The 22,353-nt window shown below is 45.3% G+C and overlaps 1 protein-coding gene across 1 annotated transcript in view; it reads left to right on the forward strand.

Annotated features, from left to right (window-relative positions):
* Window positions 1-22,353, forward strand: part of arhgap42a (Rho GTPase activating protein 42a) — a 505,650-nt gene that overhangs the window by 426,196 nt on the left and 57,101 nt on the right. Inside the window, exons 15-16 of the mRNA XM_038818093.1 lie at window positions 948-1,032; window positions 16,988-17,046. Of these exons, the coding sequence (XP_038674021.1) occupies window positions 948-1,032; window positions 16,988-17,046 (144 nt within the window). The remainder of the gene's footprint in view (window positions 1-947; window positions 1,033-16,987; window positions 17,047-22,353) is intronic.

The following is a 22,353-nucleotide window of genomic DNA, read 5'->3' on the forward strand; positions in this document are numbered from 1 at the left end:
GTATTTCTGTAAGTCAGTATTATGTAGCATAGCCAATGATTTTAGATTGTCATTCTCCAACATCATCCGGTGGAACAGATTGAATATTGCCCTTTTTGGAGTTGCATCTTACATAAATATTGGGCCTTTGTTTGAGTGCTTGTTGACTGAAGAAAAATAATTGCCAGTGCATATTGCACTCTCAGATGATATTTTTATGGAGCTATTATATCGTAGTTTTTGGTGAATGAAAACATTGATTTCTTTTTTATACATTGATCTCTGGCAAGACTACTTGAGCAGGAAGTCTGACAGCACCTTCACTTTGCTTTAACTACATTATACTGTCAACTGAAGTCAGCTGTACTTTTATTTTTATTTACACATGTATGCACTGACATTTATTTTTCCTTAACATAGTACAGTGCAATAATGCCTGACCACATAATAATGCCTGACCACATACTGTCATACAATTCAACTCCAAGTACTGGGTCGCACCTCTCCAAAGAATTATTCCTATTGTCAGCTATTGCCACCAATATAGTAGAGCTACATGGCTTTTCATCTTCCACACTTGCAATGAAACCTTTTCACTTGGTGCTGCTTTGGGTCCAGCATATTTATTGAGCAACATTTTCAAGCACCGTTATGCACTGAAAGTTATGAGAATTGGATAGTGGCTGTCACGCAGGATAACCATAGCAAGATACAAAAAAATGAATAAACTAATTTTTTTATACTGAATGATATTCCATACAATTGGGATTGGCTCAGAAAATTAATTACAGTCTTGTAGGCTCTTCAGCACAGACAGAGTTGATTTTTGAAAGACGATTTGTTCAGTGCAAATTAGTTGACTCTGAGCCTGTGATGTTTACCTTGTCTTTTTTCTTGAATTAATACATATTTTGTTGAACTGAATCATTTGATATTATACTGAATTTATTACATTTTTGTCTCAATAGCACCCAAAGCAGCTCCTGACATGGAACTTGACACTGAATTGTGGGACATGAAGACTATTACAAGCGGCCTTAAAAACTATCTCAGGTATGGGTTAATGGTAGAAACAGGATCAAAACTGCACCTTTATTAACCTGAGGCTGAATTTTGCGGCTTCTGGCACAGTAAGGGAGCCGAAACAGGAAGTGCATGGTTCGCTAGCTCCCATTACCACCCCTGCCATTTCAGCATGCCTAATCAAGCATTGGCCAGCCAATTAGAAGCGAGCCAGCCAATGACAACAGCAGCTAATTAGCATTATGCAGTGAGGCTCTGTGCCCAATCGGCCATCAAAGGCAGGACATTCGACAGGAGAGGGACAGGCTTTGAACCGGAATTTGGTTCTGGTCACCAATTTAAAGGCCCTCCTTGCCGCTCACTCTCGAATGAATTATGTAAGCCTATAAATACTGAACAAATAAAGTCTATAAACAGTCACAGGCTGCTAATTTCAACAGCAGACTCTATTTCTACATTTAGCCATGGTCCCATTTGCAGACCTTTTCATCCACCACCTCCTCATACTTGACGTAACACATTCCCAATATTTTTCCCATGCAACTAGCGAAAAATAGAATTGGAAATGGTAAATTGCAATCAATTAGCTTTTTAAAAACCTCAGGAGCTTGTTAATTATTTTCCCCAAAAGGTCAGGCAGAGTTCCGATTTCAGCACCTGCTCACATTCTGTATTGACATCCTGCCAGTCTCCGATGTTAGAGTGCTGACCTGACATCACCATGCCATATTTTATATAAGCGGTGGGGGCAGGTGTTGTGGGGTGGCCCTCAGGATGCCTGATTTGTGGCTGTAATATCCACCCCTGGTTTCAGATATTTGTTTCAGCCTGAAGAAACATAGTTCTATTGAACTTGAAGACGATTTTTCTTTTCTCAAGTACCTTATCATGTCCTCAACATTACAAGACCAATTATGCCAGCAAACTTTGCCAGCCAATTTATGAACGGAAAAGTCCCATGTACAGCAATGAGGTCAAGAGCAGATAGCTCTCCTTCAGTGTTAGATAATGCAGGAATGTTGACTAGTACACTATAAGAACTTCCTCCTCTTTATTTAGTACATTGGGATCTTTCACATCCACATCAGTGGACAACCAAGATCAAGTGAATCAATATGTGATGAAGCATTGACAAGGAAGTGTCCGGCAGTGCTCGTATAAAGTTTTATATTCTGTCACAGGATCTGGGTGTAGTTGGCTTGGCCAACATTTGTTGTCCATCCCTAATAGCCATTGAGAAGATGCCTGTGAGTTGCCTAATTGAACCACGACAGTTCATGTGTTGTTAGGGAGGGAGTTCGAGGATTTTGACCCTTGCAAAGTGAAGCAAAGGCAATATAGTTCCAAGTCAGGATGGTGTGTGGCTTGGAGGGTATTTGCAAGTGACAGTACTCCCAAACATCTGCTGCCCTTGTCCTTCCAGGTGGTAGATGTCACGGGTTTTGAAGGTGCTGTTGAAAGAGCCGTGGTGAGTCACCGCAGTGCATCTTGCATATGGTACACAATGCTGTCATTGTGCATCGCTGGTGAAGAGAATAATGTTTAAGATAGTGGGTGGGATGCCAGTCAGCAGGCTGTAAGTAACTCAAATTTCCAAGAAAAATTTGATTTAGCTTCATATTTCTTCCCAGGTTGTGCCATGCTGTTAATTTTGTAAATCTCAAATACAACTTTCAAAGCCGGAATGTTTAAACATTTCATGCCTTTTTTCTAGTATGACAATACAATGAGAAATGTTACTTCCAAACGGGCTTAGGAGGAGTTGGTGAACAGAAAATTATTTTTAGTTATTCAAAATATTTTATAACTGTCCAATTTCCTGAACTTTCCACTTTTCAATCCTGTGGTCCTCTGATTCTTTCATGACTCACAAAACCTTTAAATTATTTTTAAGCTAAATAGCTATCTCCAACATTATTCTGAACCCTGTAAAAAAAGAATAAAACAAAAGCTATATATTTCCGCCGCTGAAAATCTGGAATAAAATCAGAAAATGCCCGAAATACCTACATCACAGCCTGGTATGGCAACTGCTCGGCCCAAGACTGCAAGAAATTTCAGAGAGTCGTGAACACAGCCCAGTACATCGCAGGAACCTGCCTCCCATCCATTGACTCTGTCTACACCTCCTGCTGCTTGGGGAAAGCGGGCAGCATAATCAAGGAGCCCTCCCACCCGGCTTACTCACTCTTCCAACTTCTTCCATCAGGCAGGAGATATAAAAGTCTGAGAACACACATGAACAGATTCAAAAACAGCTTCTTCCCCGCTGTTACCAGACTCCTAAATTACCCTCTTATGGACTGACCTGATTATTATTACACTCCTTTTTGCTTCACCGATGCCGTTGTCTGTGTATTTACATTGTGGATCTTGTGTTACCCTCTTATGTATTTTCTTTTTGTTTTATTTTCTTTTCATGTACTAAATGATCTGTTTGAACTGCTCGCAGAAAAATACTTTTCACTGTACCTTGGTACACGTGACAATAAAAAAAGCGAACCTGGATCTTCTGCTCCGTAGTCCCAGTGCTAACCATTGCGCCACCTTGCTGCCCCTTTGATCTGAAATGTTAACACAAACAACAACTTGCATTTGACAAAACGTCATCGATTTGAAATGTTACCCATGACCTACCTAGTATTTCCGGCATCTACTGGTTCTATTTTTGCATTTGTTTAGTGTCTTTAAATTCAAGGCACTCACAGGAGTATAATCTAACAAAATTTGACACCGAGCCACGCAAGAAAATATGGCTTCCTTCTCTACTCAAATTTGCTTTCTTTAAAGCAGCCGGTTGTTTTGTCATGAATCACTGCACAAAGATAGCATACCATTATGATTGATCAGATTCTCAGTGCTCATAGAACATATCGAACATAGAACTGTACAGCACAGTACAGGCCCTTCGGCCCACGATGTTGTGCCGAACTAAACTGAAACTAAGATCAAATCAGCCTACTCCAATCATTCTAGCGCACTCCATATGCCTATCCAATAACCGCTTGAAAGTTCCTAAAGTGTCCAACTCCACTACCATAGCTGGGAGGGCATTCTACGCCCTAACCACTCTCTGAGTAAAGAACCTACCTCTGACATCCCTCCTATATCTTCCACCATGGACCTTATAGTTATGCCCCCTTGTAACAGCTACATCCACACGAAGAAAAAGTCGCTGAACGTCCACTCTTATCTATTTCTCTCATCATCTTATACACCTCAATTAAGTCACCTCTCATCCTCCTTCGCTCCAATGAGAAAAGCCCTAGTTCCCTCAACCTTTCCTCATAAGACCCACCCACTAATCCAGGGAGCATCCTGGTAAATCTCCTTTGCACCCTTTCCAATGCTTCCACATCCTTCTTATAATGAGGTGACCAGAACTGCACACAATACTCCAAATGTGGTCAAACCAAGATCTTGTATAGTTGCAGCATAACCTCACGGCTCTTAAACTCAATCCCCACACTAACACACTATAGGCTTTCTTCACGGCTCTATCCACTTGGGTGGCAACTTTCAGAGATCTATGGACATGAACTCCGGGATCTCTCTGTTCCTCCACATTCTTCAGAACCTTGCCGTTACCCCGGTAATCCGCATTCAAATTTGTCCTACCAAAATTGATCACCAAATAGAATTCTTAGAATAGAAAAGAGACAGAAGTAAAAATCTATGTGATCTTGAGTTCATTTATTGAAATTGTGAGGATTTCAGCTTATTCATTCTATGAAAGAACAAGTAGTACATACTTTATATTTGTGGTGAGTAGGACAAAAGCTGGCTTGTTTGTAATTTCTACCCAGCATGTAATAGTCAAATGAAATCTTAACAATTTTTCTGTGTGGAATCTTCTTGTCCTGCCATCAGTGGTAAACTTGGCGGGAGGGAAACTTAATTTCATGTGCGACCAAAAATCAGTTTCCCAAATTAAGAGTGAATTTTAGAATTTTAAATGCAGATTAAAGGCAAGTCAAGCTTCCGATAAACAATGTTGGGAAGCCCTTTCGCATGCATTAACACGTAGAAACATAGACATGTATAACATAGACCATTATTTATGGTCATGGCTGATCTTCCAACTCAATAGCCTAAAACGGCCTTCCACCTACATCCCTTGCTCCCCTTCATCCAAGTGTGATTTCTAACTGCTTGTTGAAAACATACCACAGAACATAGAATTCCTGTAGTACCCTTTGGCCCATTGTGGTTGCACTGACCACCTGAAGAAGAACGTTACCTAGGCCTCCCCCCGCCCTGTCCTGGTATCCCATTTAACCTGCACATCTTTGAACACTAAAGGGCAATTTAGCAAGGCCAGTCCACTTGAGCTGCACATCTTTGGACTGTAGGAGGAAACCAGTGCACCCGGAGGAAACCCACACAGCAGGGGGGAGAAAATGCAAATTCCACACAGACAGTGACCCGAGGCCGGATTTGAACCCGGGTCTCTGGCGCTGTGAGGCAGCAGTGCCTATGTGCTGACCCTGCTAACCACTGTGCCACCCAGTGTCTTGGCCTCAACTGCTTCCTGTGGTAGCAAATTCCACAGGCTCACCACTCTCTGAAGAAGAAATTTCTCCTCATCTCTGTCCTAAATAATCTATCCCATATCCTCAGACAGTGACTCCTGGTTCTGGACATTTGGAAAATACTTCTTGAATCAACACTAGCTAGTCCCGTTAGAATTTTATGGGTTTCTATGAGATTCCCCCCGTATTCTTCTGAACTCCAGCGAATACAATCCTAGCAACTCAATCTCTCCTCATATGATCGTCCTGCCATCCCAGGAATCAGACTGGTAAACCTTTGCTGCAGTTCCTCTAGACCAAGAACATTCTCAGATAAAGAGAGTAAAACTGCACACAATATTGCAGGTGTGGCCTCACCAAGGCCCTGTATAATTGCAGCAAAAATCCCTAATCCTGTACTCGAATCCTCTCGCTATGGAGGGCAACGTACCATTTGCCTTCTTTACTGCCTGTTGTACCTGCATGCATACCTTCAGCGATTGATCTATGAGGACCCCCATGTCGAGTTGCACATTTCTCTCTCCTCATTTATGGCCGTTCAGATAATAGTCGGCCTTCCCACTTTTGCTACCAAGGTGGATAACCTCACATTTATCCAAATTATACTGCATTTGCCATTCATTGGCCCACTCACTCAACCTGTTCTGTAGGGTCTCTGTATGCGCCTCACAGCTCACACTCCCACCCAACTTTGAGTCATCTGCAAATTTGGATATATTACATTTTGTTCCTTCGTCAAATGATTAATAAACATTGCGAATAGCTGGGGTCCCAGCACCTGTCCCTGCGGGATCCGACAAGTTACAGCCTGCCATTTGGTAAAAGACCCATTAATTCCTATTTGTTTCCTGTCGACCAACCAGTTTTCTATCCATCTCAACACACTACCTCTTAACCCATGTGCTTTAATTTTACACACTAATCTCTTATGTGGGACTTTGTCGAAAGACTTCTGAAGGTCCAAATAAACCACATTTCCCTGCTCCTCCTCATTATCTCTACTACATCTTCAAAAAATTCCAGTAGATTTCCCTTTCATAAATCCATGCTGACTCTGTCCGATCTGGCCACTGTTTTTTAAGTGCTCTGCTAGAAAATCTTTGATTATGGATTCTTTAATTTTCCCCACAACCGACGTTAGTTTTACCGGTCTATAATTCCCTGTTTTTGTTTTCTACCTCCCTTTTTAAATAGTGTGGTTACATTTGCGACCCTCCAATCTGTAAGAACTGTTCTAGAGCTTATAGAATCTTAGAAGGTGGCCACCATATCATACATGCTAACCGGACTTAAGTTCCTGCTCGAAATTAAGTTCTCTGCCAATCAGAAATTAGAATGTTTACTTTTACGACTGTATATGAGTGGTGTGCATCTGGCAAGTTTGACTTCTTCCATGACTTTAACGTGAGTAGACATTACTTTGGCCAACTTATGGATCATTCACAAAACTTGACTTGAGAGTCAAGCGGCACGAAGGCTGGACATGGGAGGAAGGAAAAAGGCGACTGGTGAGAAGGGTGAAAGGTGGAGCAAAGGCTGGACATGGGAGACATCTGAAGGGTGGAAGGGGGGGAATGCTGTCCAGGGAAGGAAAAGACAGTTAGGGCATGGAGTGAGGCTGTCCACAAAGAAGGCTTTTGGAGCAGGTAGGGGCTCTCGAGGGAAGGAAGAGACTCTCCACGGCAAAGAGGGAGACGTGACGGGACAGAGAATGAGGGTCATAATAGGAGTGTTCATTTATATCTGTGGTGGGGTCCTGAGGGTTGTACTGAGGGTACTGGGCAATGGGGAGAACCGCCGTAGTGAAAGGGGGCAGTGGAATGAAGTCAGTTGACAGGTCCAACATGATAGAAGGGTAGCTGTTTACGGGGGGGTGGTAGAAACAGACAAAACAGGTGTCTCGGATAATGGAAAGGGTCAAAGGCAAAATGGGTATGGGGTTGTAGGCCTAGGAGGGGAGGGAAGGCATGTGGAGGGTGGTGATAATAGATGCAAGGGTGATGGGAGGAAGTTAAAGCAAATTACTGCGGATGCTGGAACCCGTCGGATGAGGTTCAGTTACTTGCAGGCGTGTGCACCTAGCAGGGACGTCCTTTTTGGCTGAACAATCTCGAAGCATAGGCTTGTTTGTATGTGTCGGTTGGACACTCGGGGCAGGACCCCAGTGCCTTAATTGCCTTGCCGGTGTAGTCCTGGAGTTTGCAAGCAGCTGGAAGGAGCTTGGGTGCCTTCTTGATTCTCATGAAGACCGACTGCGAGATCAGGTTGGCGGAGGCACCTGTGTGAAGTTTGAATTGGATGGGGCATTAGTTGATATCCATCACTGCATTCCATTCGTCCTCAAAATCCACAACAAAGATTGACGGGACTTGCAATGTGTGGCTTATTCACACTTCATGATTATGCCTACTCGGTATGTGTTATCCAGGTAGTCATCGTCTGGATCTGGAGCACTGCCTTGATCAGAGTCATGTGTTTGATGTCACACACTCCTGATGCCAACAGAGTCGTTCAGTACTCGCTGTGTGGCATCGTTTTCTTCTTGTTCAATGAACAAATCATCTTCTTTGATTTCGGATTTGTCAGTGTGCAAATTGCTTGTTCCAGCGTGCTGTGGAGGTTATTTTCAACGTCTGGTTGAAGTTCAGGCATTCTGCTGTCTTTTGAGGTGAAAGAATTGTGCTTTGTGGCTTTAAAACACTTTTTAATTTTCGCACATTTCCCCTTTAAGTGGGCGTGGTCCGGGGCCTCTGACGTCATGATGCTCGTGGCAGCACGGTAGCATTGTGGATAGCACAATTGCTTCACAGCTCCAGGGTCCCAGGTTTGATTCCGGCTTGGGTCACTGTCTGTGCGGAGTCTGCACATCCTCCCCGTGTGTGCGTGGGTTTCCTTCGGGTGCTCCGGTTTCCTCCCACAGTCCAAAGATGTGCAGGTTAGGTGGATTGGCCATGATAAATTGCCCTTAGTGTCCAAAATTGCCCTTGGTGTTGGGTGGGGTTACTGGGTTATGGGGATAGGGTGGAGGTGTTGACCTTGTGTAGGGTGCTCTTTCCAAGAGCCGGTGCAGACTCGATGGGCCGAATGGCCTCCTTCTGCACTGTTAATTCTATGATATCATGTGTAGGACTCAGTTGCGCATGCGCATGCTGATGTTCCTTTACTGTGCACTCTTTTTGCAACCGCATGAGCGGCTTCTCGCGCATGCGCAAAACGCCAGTTTGTTTCTTTTAGGGAAGTGCGCATGTGCGGACTGGTCAGACTGCACACGCACAAGATGGCTGCCATTCAAAACAGCCGCTGCCTTCTGTTTCAACTCTGCCTCGTGGTGAGTATTCGCGCCATTTTTACCGATTTTGTTCGTGTCCACCTCGCAGTGGCTGTCGAATTTGTCCAGGATGGTCTGGTATTTTGTTTTTTCCTGCCCTTCTGAGTATTGAAACGAGTTGAAGATCTCTATCGCATGTTCACCCGCAATGGTGAGTAGAAGAGCTATCTTTCGAGCATCGGTCGCGCCATGCAGGTCGGATGCTTCCATATATAGTTGGCATTTTTGTTTGAACGAACACCAGCTAAGATTACCGGTGGTCCTGAGCTGATGAGGCGCCTGAATCTTGTTCATCGTGCCTGGATTCAGTTGCTGGTTGTCTCTAACCTTGCTGAGTTGAACTAGGGAGATTGAGCAGTCAATCTCCTGTACCATGTGTTATGTTATTGCTCGTAACATAAGCTGCTACTTGATGTAGGCTCTGCTGAAAGACTTGGAGATAAGTTTAATGTATTTATTGAATTATTAACAATGCTCTTAAATGAGTTCAACACTCTACTAATCTGTCTCTAGTAACTCAGTATATTCTGCTAACTATACAAGCTTGCTCTCGACCATGTGCTAGGGTGTGATGTTGCTGATAATCAACCCTGTTCTGCTCTCTTGATTTCTGCCGGTGGAAAGGGCAGAACCTGTGTGCCTTGTCCTTTTTATCTGGGTCATGTAGTGCCCCCTTGTGGTAATGCCACCTCTGGGTGTCCTGAGTGCCCATTGGTTGTGTCCTGTTCTAATGACCCATTGGTTTGTGTCTGCATGTCATGACATCTCTGGAGCTCCCTCTAGTGGATATTTAGTTGTAGTGTATTTACATTAACCCCTTGTTTATATACAGTGATGCATATCACTACAGCCAGCAGGGTGCAGTCAGTCAGAGGCTTGACACAATTTTGGGGTTTCCCTGCATCCAGAGTGTCATAGACTGTTTTCGCGTGAACATCAAGGTGCCAGTTGGTGCACAGAAAGTGCTTCATTCCATGAACATATGGGTAGTCTGCAACTGCGAGATGGAGATTCTGCCAGTCTGCGGAAGGTTCCAGGCACATAGCTGTTCATTGCTCCAGTTTGTTAGGATGAATGGCTCTTGGACAACAAAGGCTATCCCTTGAGTGGCTGATGACACCACTCCAGAACCTCAGAACCAAGGCAAACGGAACGGACAATAGAAGTCATGCCTCCACAATGGTGGTGTTTGAGAGAACCGTTGCGCTACTAAAGATGAGGTTCAGATGCCTGGACCAATTCGGGGGCACTGCAATATCCTCCAAAGAGTGGTCGTGGTCTTATCGTCTGGATCTGGCAAGAGGGGATCCAATGGAGGAATAAGGATAGTGAGGCAGCACCACAAACCGCAGAGGTTGACTGTAGTGATGGATCTGATGAGCCCAGGGAGGCACAGGGTGAGGGCGTGGAAGCAAAATTCAGGAACTTTCACGGAGGCAGGGACACCAAGGATGCCTTAATTCAATGCTCCTTCACCTAGGCTGCCAAGGCATGGCTCCTATTTCACGTCAAGAACACCACCTGCTTAAACATTTCTGAGGACACAATCCTATCACCCCCAGTGTGAATCATAACCTCTGTAATAAGCTTTGCAGCACCTGCAGTTTCTTATATTGCACATGAAGGATGCAGAGGCCACTGAAACAAAAATCAACACTTATATTGTACACAGTGACAAAGAATGAACATAATGTAAGAATATGTTAAATGTCGTACACAAATCAAATATTACAAGGTGTTTTTATCATCTTCCCATGCTGTCGGTGGCATTGGAGGCAGTCTGCTGACTCATTCAGCTCTGATGACTTTGGTTGTCACTCTCTGGCCAGCAGAGCCTGAGAAAGCTCCACCTGGGAGTGTGCATCATGCGCGATGACTGGGTACTCCTCAGTCGTCGTGGTCTTCTCAGATATGACCATCACTGACATGGGCAGCGTAGCTGCTGCCCTCACCTGGAGTGCCCTGAGAGGAGCTCACAGAAATGACAGGCAACTCATCCAACAATCATAGAATCCCTACCTGCAACACCATACCAGCCTCGCTGTGCTCCCCTCCCCAACCCCCTACACCTCGCCCCAAACCAGGTTGAGTGACCACCTATGCAAGTTTGGCCGTTAGATCTCCCAAACTTGGTGTTCATTATTGAGTTGTGATGGAAGCCTAAATTCCACAGACTTAAAGGCCCACAGCTATTGAAGTAACTTGCAGTGGGTTGGAATCCAGGAAACGTCTAAATGATGCAGGTGCGCATATACTTAGAAGCTCCAAAACTATATAGAAAGGTTGTGCACTATGCTATTTGTTTGGCTTCAAAACATCTTAACATTTCTTTTCATGCCACTGCGTCTAGGTTCAGCCTCAACATTCGTAGCTAAGGTGGAGGCACCCTGCTGACTGCTATACCATGTTAACTGATCAATTTGGCAGACATCAATCTGAAGAACCTAACCTGTTAAGAGTCTCCTGCCTAAGTGCAGGTGCACCTTCCTTGGCTTAATCTGCAGGAGGCGATGGGGTCACTGGCAGAGGGAAGGTGGAACAGCAAGATACCCTTGGAGTATCCTGGGATGCTGGCTGGTATTGCTCCCTGTGGGTGCCCAATGGCATTAAGGTGAAGGGACACTTGAAGGGAGATTGATATTCCTGACCCCTTTCCCCTAGTCACTGCTGTATTGTAGCCATGGCATTTCGCTGGACCTCGGTCCCGCAAGGCGGCAACCACACTTTTCATAGAGGCAGCCAAGCGCTCATGTTGGAGTCACGCCATCACACACAATATGTACGGACTATTCTTGGGTCAAGTCTACACATGGCCTCTGGCAACTCAGCCTGATGTTAGAGATGCAGAGACAGGGAGGGAAACATGTCTGTTAGGACAGAGTCCAGAGACATGTCATCTGTATGGGTCTGAGCAGTGGCCTGGTCACCAATGCTTCGAGTGTCAGAGACCTCGACTGTCACTTCCTCAGTCAGCTGTGGATCCATGTCAGTAATGTGCTCCCCAGGTTGTGACCCCTAATGATTCCACTGAGATGACTGTATCTGCACTGGTTGAAGGACAGGTGAAAGCCATGACAGTGCATCCGCTGATGCTTCTGAGGCATCCTCCCTCAGTTGTGGTGCTAGATATAGTGCTGTGCCTGGTCTACCTTGTGTGGGGTTCTTTGTGATTCTGTTACAGGATGGATATTGTAGTGTTAACAAAGACCACAGAACATAAGAACTAGGAGCAGGAGTAGGCCATCTGGCCCCTCGAGCCTGCTCCACCATTCAATTAGATCATGGCTGATCTTTTGTGGACTCAGATCCACTTTCCGGCCCGAACACCATAACCCTTAATCCCTTTATTCTTCAAAAAACTATCTATCTTTACCTTAAAAACATTTAATGAAGGAGCCTCAACTGCTTCACTGGGCAAGGAATTCCATAGATTCACAAACCTTTGGGTGAAGAAGTTCCCCCTAAACTCAGTCCTAAATCTACTTCCCCTTATTTTGAGGCTATGCCCCCTAGTTCTGCTTTCACCCGCCAGTGGAAACAACCTGCCCACATCTATCCTATCTATTCCCTTCATCATTTTATGTTTCTATAAGATTCCCCCCTCATCCTTCTAAATTCTAACGAGTACAGTCCCAGTCTACTCAACCTCTCCTAGTAATCCAACCCCTTCAGCTCTGGGATTAACCTAGTGAATCTCCTCTGCACACCCTCCAGTGCCAGTATGTCCTTTCTCAAGTAAGGAGACCAAAACTGAACACAATACTCCAGGTGTGGCCTCACTAACACCTTATACAATTGCAGCATAACCTCCCTAGTCTTAAACTCCATCCCTCTAGCAATGAAGGACAAAATTCCATTTGCCTTCTTAATCACCTGTTGCACCTGTAAACCAACTTTCTGTGACTCATGCACTAGCACACCCAGGTCTCTCTGCACAGCAGCATGCTTTAATATTTTATCATATGAATAATAATCCTGTTTGCTGTTATTCCTACCAAAATGGATAACCTCACATTTGTCAACATTGTATTCAATCTGCCAGACCCTAGCCCATTCACTTAACTTATCCAAATCCCTCTGCAGAAGCTAAGTTCATTAACAAAGCTAACTTTATTTACACTAATTATTAAAGATCGACCACTTACTTCTGCAGCAAACAATAATCTAGTAATCTACACTCCACTAACACCAGTCTCTACACTCTATCTATAACTGTACTCTACACTCTCTTACTGCTGCTCTCCAGCCTTCTCCCAAAAGCCTGTGAGTCAGTGCTTTATATAGTTCTGCATCTAGCTCCATCTAGTGGTTAATTATGATATGACATTAACCCTTTGTATTCTGAACATTTTACATAATGTCACAACTTGTTGGCACCTCCTTTTTCTTGCTGATACCTGGAATAGAGAAAATAAAGATTTTGTGACTACTAAACAGGCTCCTTAATTAAAGCAATGTATCACACTGTTGGTGCAGTTGACAACTGCAGACTGGAGATATCCTCACTGGCTTCCTGTGAATCTTATCTTAACTTCAACTTAGGCACTGTCTTACTCCTTCCAGCTGTCTTAGCAGCCTGATCATCATACGTGGTGAGTGCTCTGATGTCTCGTATACCATCTCTGATCTTGAACCACTTCCATTCATTGAAGGCATCCTTGTCCTGCAGAAAGTTATAAGGATTGATTATTATCTCAGTAATTGCATGACATGTCCAGGAACATGCGTTCCTATCGCAGCTGCTGAGCCCTCTCCAGTAAGTGCTTCCCAAGCAGTGTGTCCTGCAACTGATAGAAGATTGAAAGCATGACGTGCCTGGAATGTAAATCCTGTCTGACATCCCTGCGCACTAGCACACTTAGACTGCCTAAATGCCCTTAATAGTGTCAGTTCACAGTAAGTACAACAGATCATTCATCCTCTTCCAGCACTACTGGACTTCTCTGTGCTGGCTTTACGAGTGCTCATCTCCACTGCAACCTATATCCAGTCTTCCATGGTCAGCTAGGTGGGTCTTCTGCTGAAATCCTGGGGACGCAGGGAGGCTTCGCTGAACCATGAGGCCACAATTCTCTGGTCTGGGACACCCTGGATGAGTAATCCGGAGCTGTTGATCTGCAGTGAGTGATAGCTGATGGATGTCCTTTAAATAAGGCGCCAGACCTCAACCCCATGAAGTAATGGTGGAGACAACGTCCTGCCCGCCCTGCCACAAGGTTCGGTGAGCTCATGGATGCATAGGTCAGGAGCTAAATAGTGCAGGATCGTGAGTGGTCAGCCATCCCATTCCCCTGGCAAAAATCACGCCGACCTTTGTTTCCACTGTGGTGAATAATATTGCATATGCTCAGCAATGCGACCTCCCACCAACAGGTGACATCAGTCATGTGACTTCCAGCGATCGTCAGAAGTTTGTAAGGCGTACACCAACTACATAGAACATAGAACAGTACAGCACAGAACAGGCCCTTCGGCCCTCAATGTTGTGCCGAGCCATGATCACCCTACTCAAACCCACATATCCATCCTATACCCGTAACCCAACAACCCCCCCCCTTAACCTTACATTTATTAGGACACTACGGGCAATTTAGCATGGCCAATCCACCTAACCCGCACATCTTTGGACTGTGGGAGGAAACCGGAGCACCCGGAGGAAACCCACGCACACAGGGGGAGGACGTGCAGACTCCACACAGACAGTGACCCAGCCGGGAATCGAACCTGGGACCCTGGAGCTGTGAAGCATTTATGCTAACCACCATGCTACCCTGCTGCCCCAACATAAGGGTAGTTCCAGGAGAGTCTATGTCACTCAATCAGTAACATAGTCTGTATAGCATTCTGATTGTTACCCTACCACGTGTATATCAATAAATCATCATTCTAGTTAAGTCACCAGCAGTTCTGTATGAATCATTGCAAAGACAAGGGGCGCGATTTTCTGAGTCCCGCGCTGGGCCGGAGATTCGGCGCAACTGCGCCACGACGCCCCGACGCCGACGCGCGATTCTCCAAGATGCAGAGAATCGGCGCCATTTGTGCCGGCACGCTTATCGCACCGCGAGCCGCTGGAATCGGCCAGGCCGCCGATTCTCCGGCCGGATGGGCTGAGCGGCCACGCGAAAACGGCAGAGTCCCGCCGGCGCCGTTCACCCCTGGTCCCTGCCGGCAGGAACTCTGCGCGAAGGATTGGGGGCGGCCTGTGGGGCGAGGAAAAGTGCTCCTTCACTGAGGGGTGGGGGGGGGCCTCCGATGGGGTCTGGCCCACGATCGGGGCCCACCGATCGGAGGGCCGCCTCTTCCACCTCCCCCCGGGCCTACTTTGTTGCATGGCCAGCCCCTGAACCCCCACGCTATGTTGCTTAAGGGCCGGCGTGCTGAAGAAGTCAGCGCGGCACCGGGAAAGGAGGCTGGAGCTGCGTAAACTGCTCCAGCGCCGTGCTGTGGGGGACTGAATCGGTCGTCTGAAAACTTTGTCTCCTATTTGGAGAATCGCCCCCAAGGTCACAAAACACAACACCCACCACTGAAACCTGGATTTCAGAATGGAAGATTCTGACCTGTGTTTTCCTTCTTTCTCAGTTATCGGGTTACAGATAGAATGTTTGATGAAATAGTAAATTGTAGAACATCAAAATAGTTCCCTTTGTTTTGGCTGATGCTATAATTGATAAAGATGTTGATAAAGGTAAAATCCTCTTTTCTCCATTACCACAAAAAAATAAATCTTGTTTGGCTAAGTAATGTGTGATTCTAACCTGAAATATTGGACTGAATTTTCCTGAACAAGATCAAGTTCTGCTGCCAGTCCTGAAAGAGGGAATCAACTTCGCTCTGCAGTAGGTGGAACATGACTCAACATTTGCCGCTGAGTCCAATTAACAGGCCACAGTAAGCTTGCCTGCAGAGCTGCCAACCCAGTCAGGGAACTGTCAGCCTCGGCACTAGTGACAGCCATTACTGAGGCTGCAGTATGAAGGAGGGGGACAACTTAATGCCTGAGCTGAGTAGACAGGCAGACCCCAGGGATAGTGGGAGGGGTTTATTCCGGTAGTGTTGCTTGGCTGCGGGGAACAGCATCAATTTAGGAGGTCACAGAGTAACCCACTGGGAAGCCATTAGAGTTTACCTGACACTCTCATTACGTAGAAACAGCCACTCCTAACACAGGTAAAATGTAAGCAGGCGAGGGAAGTGCCTTAACTGGAAATTTATTGCCTTAATTGGCCAGCCGGTCTACACCGATGCCCCTCAGGTTCCTGCTGCTGGCAACATGCCATGACAATGGTATGATATCAGACTCCTGCTCCGACATCATCTCCATGATAGGAAGGGACCTCCTCCATCTCAGCCTGTCCCCAAAGTTAGGTAAATTCAGTTCATTGTTTTTTTTTTCAATTATGCTTGGAATGGCTGTTTTAGAATCATAGAATCCCAACAGTGCAGAAGGAGGCCATTCGGCACATGGAGTCTGCACCAATCCTCTGAACGAGCACCCGACTGAGGCCCACTTCCCTGGCATATCCCCATAACCCCACCTAACCTGTACATCTTTGGACACTAAGGGGCAATTCAGCATGGCCAATCTACCTAACCTGCACATCTTTGAACTGTCGGCTTAATTTAAAATTATTAGAACACTCTGGTTGATTTTATGCTTTTCTTTTTCAACATTATCAAGTACAATTCTATAGACATACACAAAGGATGCCCATTGGAATTTTGTCTGTGGCAATATTCTTTTTTGAGACTCAGGAAATATTAAAATATGTCAAAATAGTGATATTTTGTAGCTAAAACTCATCGTAATCCGGTTTAGGTTTATCTAGTTACTCGTGGTTGGCTATGAAATTACAAATAAATGAAATGAAATGAAAATCGCTTATTGTCACGAGTAGGCTTCAATGAAGTTACTGTGAAAAGCCCCTAGTTGCCACATTCCGGCAGCTGTCCGGGGAGGCTGATACGGGAATTGAACCGTGCTGCTGGCCTGCTTGGTCTGCTTTAAAAGCCAGCGATTTAGCCCACTGAGCTAAATCAGCCCCTATAATGTTGAAGTTGTACATTGTAGACTGCCAAAAGTTTTAAAACTTAAATAAAGATATTTTGTTTTCTATCCTAGATGCCTCGTGGAACCGTTAATGACTTACAAACTTCATAAGGATTTAATTGCAGCTGTCAGTGAGTAAATATCATGCAGTATGATTGTAAATTGTGTTTGACTGATTTGCTAGAGTTCTTCGAAAATGTATCAAGGCAAGTGGATAATGGGGATCCTGTAGATGTAGTATATCTGGACTTTCATATGACATTTGATAAGGTGTGGCACAAAAGGTTAATACAGAAGGTAAAATCACTTGAGATTTGGGGTAATTTATTAGCTTGGATGGAAGGCTGGCTAACTGACTGAAGGCAGAAGGTGAGATAAATGGGTCTTTTTCTGGTTGGCAAGATGTAATTAGTAGGGTGCCACAGGGATTGGTCCTTGGGTCCCAATTATTCACAATTTATATGGATGACTTGGATTCAGGGATAGAAGGTACTATAGCCAAATATGCTGATGACACTAAAATAGGTGGGATAGTAAGTTGCAATGAGGAAATAAGACATTTTCAAATGTATAGAGATAGGTTAGGTAAGTGGGCCAAAATTTGGCAGATGGAGTGCAACTTATATATCTAAATGGAGAGAAACCTCAGAGCACTTTGGTGCAGAGGGATCTGGGTGTCCTCGTGCATGAATCGCAGAAAACTAGCATGCAACTACAGCAGCTAATAAGGGTGGCAAATGGAATTTTGGCATTTACGGCTAAGGAATAGAGTAATTATAATCTTTATTAGTGTCACAAGTGGCTTACATTAACACTACAATGAAGTTACTGTGAAAATCCCCTAGTCGCCACACTCCGGTACCTGTTCGGGTACACTGATGGAGAATTCAGAATGTCCAATTCACCTAACAAGCATGTCTTTCGGGACTTGTGGGAGGAAACCAGAGCACCCGGAGGAAACCCACGCAGACACAGGGAGAACGTGCAGACTCCACACAGGCAGTGACCCAAACCAGGAAACGTACCTGGGACCTGCCACTGTGAAGCAACAATGCTAACCACTGTGCTACCATACTCACTATTTGTCGATGTACTACAGTATTTGTCGATGTACTCTGTTGATTATTCTTTTTGTCTACTGTGTACGTTCCCTTGGCCAAAGAAAAATACATTTCACTCTACTTCGGTACATGTGACAACAAATCAATTGATCAATACATGCAGCCATCATTGTGTTTACAGGCCTTTTCAGCTACTCTTATGTCACCACCTCAAATCTGGCATAACTTTTTTCCCATGCAACTAGTGAAAAATGGAGTGTGCAACCAAATCTGCCAAATAACTGAGTAACAAGTGTGATCGCCTGTTGGTTGTCTTTTTCAAAAGAGTATGCTTCCAATTTTAATACCCGTTGGCCCTCCATTTTATTGGAGACTGACAGAATGACATTGGATTACTGACCCAATGTCATTATGCCATATTTCAACATTCTTAAACAGTTCAACAGACGGACAGACCCGTAGTTGCTGGGGTCACTGGAGACTTTATTTTGTTTCTGCATCCCAGAAATACTTACAATGACAACATGCAAACAGCCCATTTGGCTCAATGATAGTTCCACCCTCATTGGATTGAACTTTTCAGGCAACAAGTCAGCCATCCCCCAATTTCCCTGCTGGTGGCAGAATGCATGATGGCATGACTGGGTGTACTAGCCACCCTACGTCCGTTGTAATTTTCCATGGTTTGAGTAATTTATATTTGTATTGTGGGTATTGGAAATGAGGTATAATTCAAATTTACGCTTAATTTGTGTTTCTATACTTATGTGATAAGAAGGCAGTGGTATAGTGGTATTGTAATTGGACTAGTAATTCAGAGACCCACGGTAATGCTCTGGGGAACCAGGTTTAAATCGCACCATGGCAGATAGTGAAACCTGAATTCAATAAAAATCTGGAATTAAAAGACTAATGATGAGCATGAAACCATTGTCAATTGATGTAAAAATCCTTCTGGATCACTAATATTCTTAAGGGAAGGAAAACTGCCACCCTTATCCAGTCTGGCCTACATGTGATTCCAGATCCACAGCAACGTGGTTGACTCTTAAATGCCCTCAGGGATGGGGAATAAACGCTGGCCCAGCCAGCGATGCCCACATCCCATGAATTAATAATAAAAAAGGATTAAAATGTTACTTTAGCTTCATGTTAGAGGTACTTGTATGTGTATAGGTTTCAGTTTCACTTTAAACTCTGCCTGCATTGTAATTGAGGGTTTTTGATGGAAAAGCAATAGAATTATAAAAAAACCTAAGCTGTTGCTTAGCAACAGAGGTCCACACTGAAAACCATAAGCACCTCTGGTGCAGTTGTCATGTCGCACCTTAATTGCTGGCAGGACTGGAAGGTCCTGATGGTGTGAACAGCTGGAAAACTGCTACCCATGTTTCTGAACAATGCAGGAGGGCAGGTATCACTGCTACTCTGTAGACCATGAGCTTGGTGCTGGATCTGAGATCCTGGGTCTTCAAACACTCTCTTCCTCAGGCAACCAAAGACTACACTGGCATGCCGAAGGCTGTTTTGAAAAGTTGTGGCGAATAATCATATGTGAACCTTGTTGATACTGAACCTTTCAGCCATTCCATGATCACCTGTCAATTTTTGTCATTGAACTACAGTATGCAGATGAAGCTTGCATCCCATGTGATTGCTCTGTTCCCTTATCCCTTTATTCAGCTTTCCTTCAATCAACTAGCTATTCTTAGATGTGAACATGGGCTAGAATGACACTCTAGGAGGAAAAATGTCAAATTCCTGGGATACTGGGGCTACTTTTGAGGCTAGGGAAAGCTATACAGATGAGATGGCCTTTGCCTAAATTTCAGAGGCACCATTGCCAGAGGAAACTAGAAAAAGAACAAGGTCCATCCAGGTCATCTTCGACCATCCTGTTAATTATATGATGTTGTTAATGGCTGCCCTTGTTAACAGTTGGCTCTCAGAGTACGGAAAATGGTCTGCATTGTCCAAAGCCTTGTCGATTTTGATAACGGGTGGGGGGAGGGCACTGCTCTTTGGTGAGGCAAGTTAGTAGAGGGCTTTTGTCTTATGGATATTTAGTGTGAGGCCTATGCTCTCGTATGCCTTGGCGAAGGTGTTATAGATGACTTGAGCTCCGCCTCCGAGTGAATGCAGATGTAAGAACAGTTCAATCACAATAATCGACAGGTGGTCATGGACTTGTAGAGAAGTTAAGTGTGAATACGATTGGTAGGTGATTATTCCCCGTACCTTTTCCAATCCTTCCGTCTGAGTGTTTGCTGGCTAAAACTGCTGTTACAATGGTGAGTTTAAGAATATTGTGGGAAAGAAGTGCTGAAACATCAATCGGCTCCTAGGCCTGTTGCAGTTAGACTTATTCTCACAAAAACAACCAGCTATCTTAACTATTCTTAGATGCTAGCATGGGCTAGTAATGCTGTGTAGAAGGGAGAGTTTCACATTCCTGAGATACTGGGACTACCTTTGTGGCTAAGGAGAGCTGTACAGGTGAGATGACCTTTGCCTAAACCTCGGAGGCAACATTGCCTGAGAAGCGGAGGAAAAAGACCAAGGTCCATCGAGGTTGTGTTCCACTATCCTGTTAATTGCATGATATAATGATAGAAAATTGTAGAATAATCACAACATTCAATCAAACAATAAGCCTCCAATAATTATCAGCTAATATTCTTGAGGGTAGAGAAAATAGGGCAGTGGAATACATTTAAATTGTTTTGTGGGAAGGGGCTAATGGGGGAATCATAAGTCAAAAGTAGTAGGAAGTGATAGAAGTGATATATGGACAGAGTGGGGGCAAGTTACTCATAGAAGAATACATAAACTGCAATGTCTTTTTTAAAAATAATTTTTATTGAAATTTTTTTTACAGAATATATAACAACAAACAGTAACAAACAACAATAAAACAACATAATAAGCATAACACCCCCAAGACCGTAACAACACATATATCGAGCCCCCCCCCAAACCCGGTAAACAACAAGAGAACTTGAAAATAAATAAAATAAAATAAACATAGTCAACACCCCCCCCCCCTCTCTCCCCCCCCCCCCCCCCCTCCCCCCCCCCCCCTCTCCCCCCCGGGCTGCTGCTGCTGCTGACCTAGTTCCCTATCGTTGAGCCAGAAAATCGAGGAAAGGCTGCCACCGCCTAAAGAACCCTTGTACCGATCCTCTCAGGGCGAATTTGACCTTCTCCAGCTTAATAAAACCCGCCATGTCATTGATCCAGGTCTCCACGCTTGGGGGTCTCGCATCCTTCCACTGTAGCAAGATCCTCCGCCCGGCTAATAGGGACGCAAAGGCCAAAACACCGGCCTCTCTCGCCTCCTACACTCCCGGCTCCACCGCAACCCCAAAAATCGCAAGTCCCCAGCCTGGCTTGACCCTGGATTCTACCACCCTCGACACCGTCCTCGCCACCCCCTTCCAGAACTCCTCCAGTGCCGGGCATGCCCAGAACATATGGGCATGGTTTGCTGGACTCCCCGAACACCTGACACACCTGTCTTCGCCCCCAAAGAACCTACTCATCCTAGTCCCGGACATATGGGCCCGGTGCAGCATCTTGAATTGGATGAGGCTAAGCCGCGCACATGAGGAGGAAGAGTTAACCCTCTCCAGGGCTTCCGCCCATGTCCCATCCTCGATCTGCTCCCCCAGCTCCCCCTCCCACTTAGCCTTTAGCTCCTCTACTGATGCCTCCTCCACCTTCTGCATTACCTTGTAGATAACAGATACCTTCCCATCCCCGACCCAGACCCCCGAAAGCACCCTGTCCCTCAACCCCTCGCGGGCAGCAAAGGGAATCCCTCCACCTGCCGCCTAGCAAACGGCTTTACCTGCAGGTACCTGAACATGTTCCCCGAGTGGAGCTCAAATTTCTCCTACAACTCTCCCAGGCTCGCAAACCTCCCGTCAATGAACAGGTCCTTCAGCTTTCTGATGCCCGCTCTGTGCCACCCCAGGAATCCCTATCAATGTTCCCTGGGACGAACCGATGGTTCCCCGTTAGCGGAGCCTCCATCGAGCCCCCCACTTCCCCCCTATGTCGCCTCCACTGCCCCCAAATCTTGAGGGTAGCCGCCACCACCGGACTCGTGGTATACCTCGTAGGAGGGAGCGGCAACGGCGCTGTTACCAGGGCCCCCAGGCTTGTGCCTCCACAGGACGCCATCTCCAACCTTTTCCATGCTGCCCCCTCTCCCTCCATCACCCACTTGCGCACCATCGACACATTGGCCGCCCAATAATACCCCGAGAGGTTGGGATAAACTGCAATGTCTACGGGCTCTGACAATATTCCGGCAATAGTACTGAAGACTTGTGCTCCAGAACGTGCCATGACCCTAGCCAAACTGTTCCAATA

This window comes from Scyliorhinus canicula, chromosome 14, assembly GCF_902713615.1.
Source record: "Scyliorhinus canicula chromosome 14, sScyCan1.1, whole genome shotgun sequence".
NCBI lineage: Eukaryota > Metazoa > Chordata > Chondrichthyes > Carcharhiniformes > Scyliorhinidae > Scyliorhinus > Scyliorhinus canicula.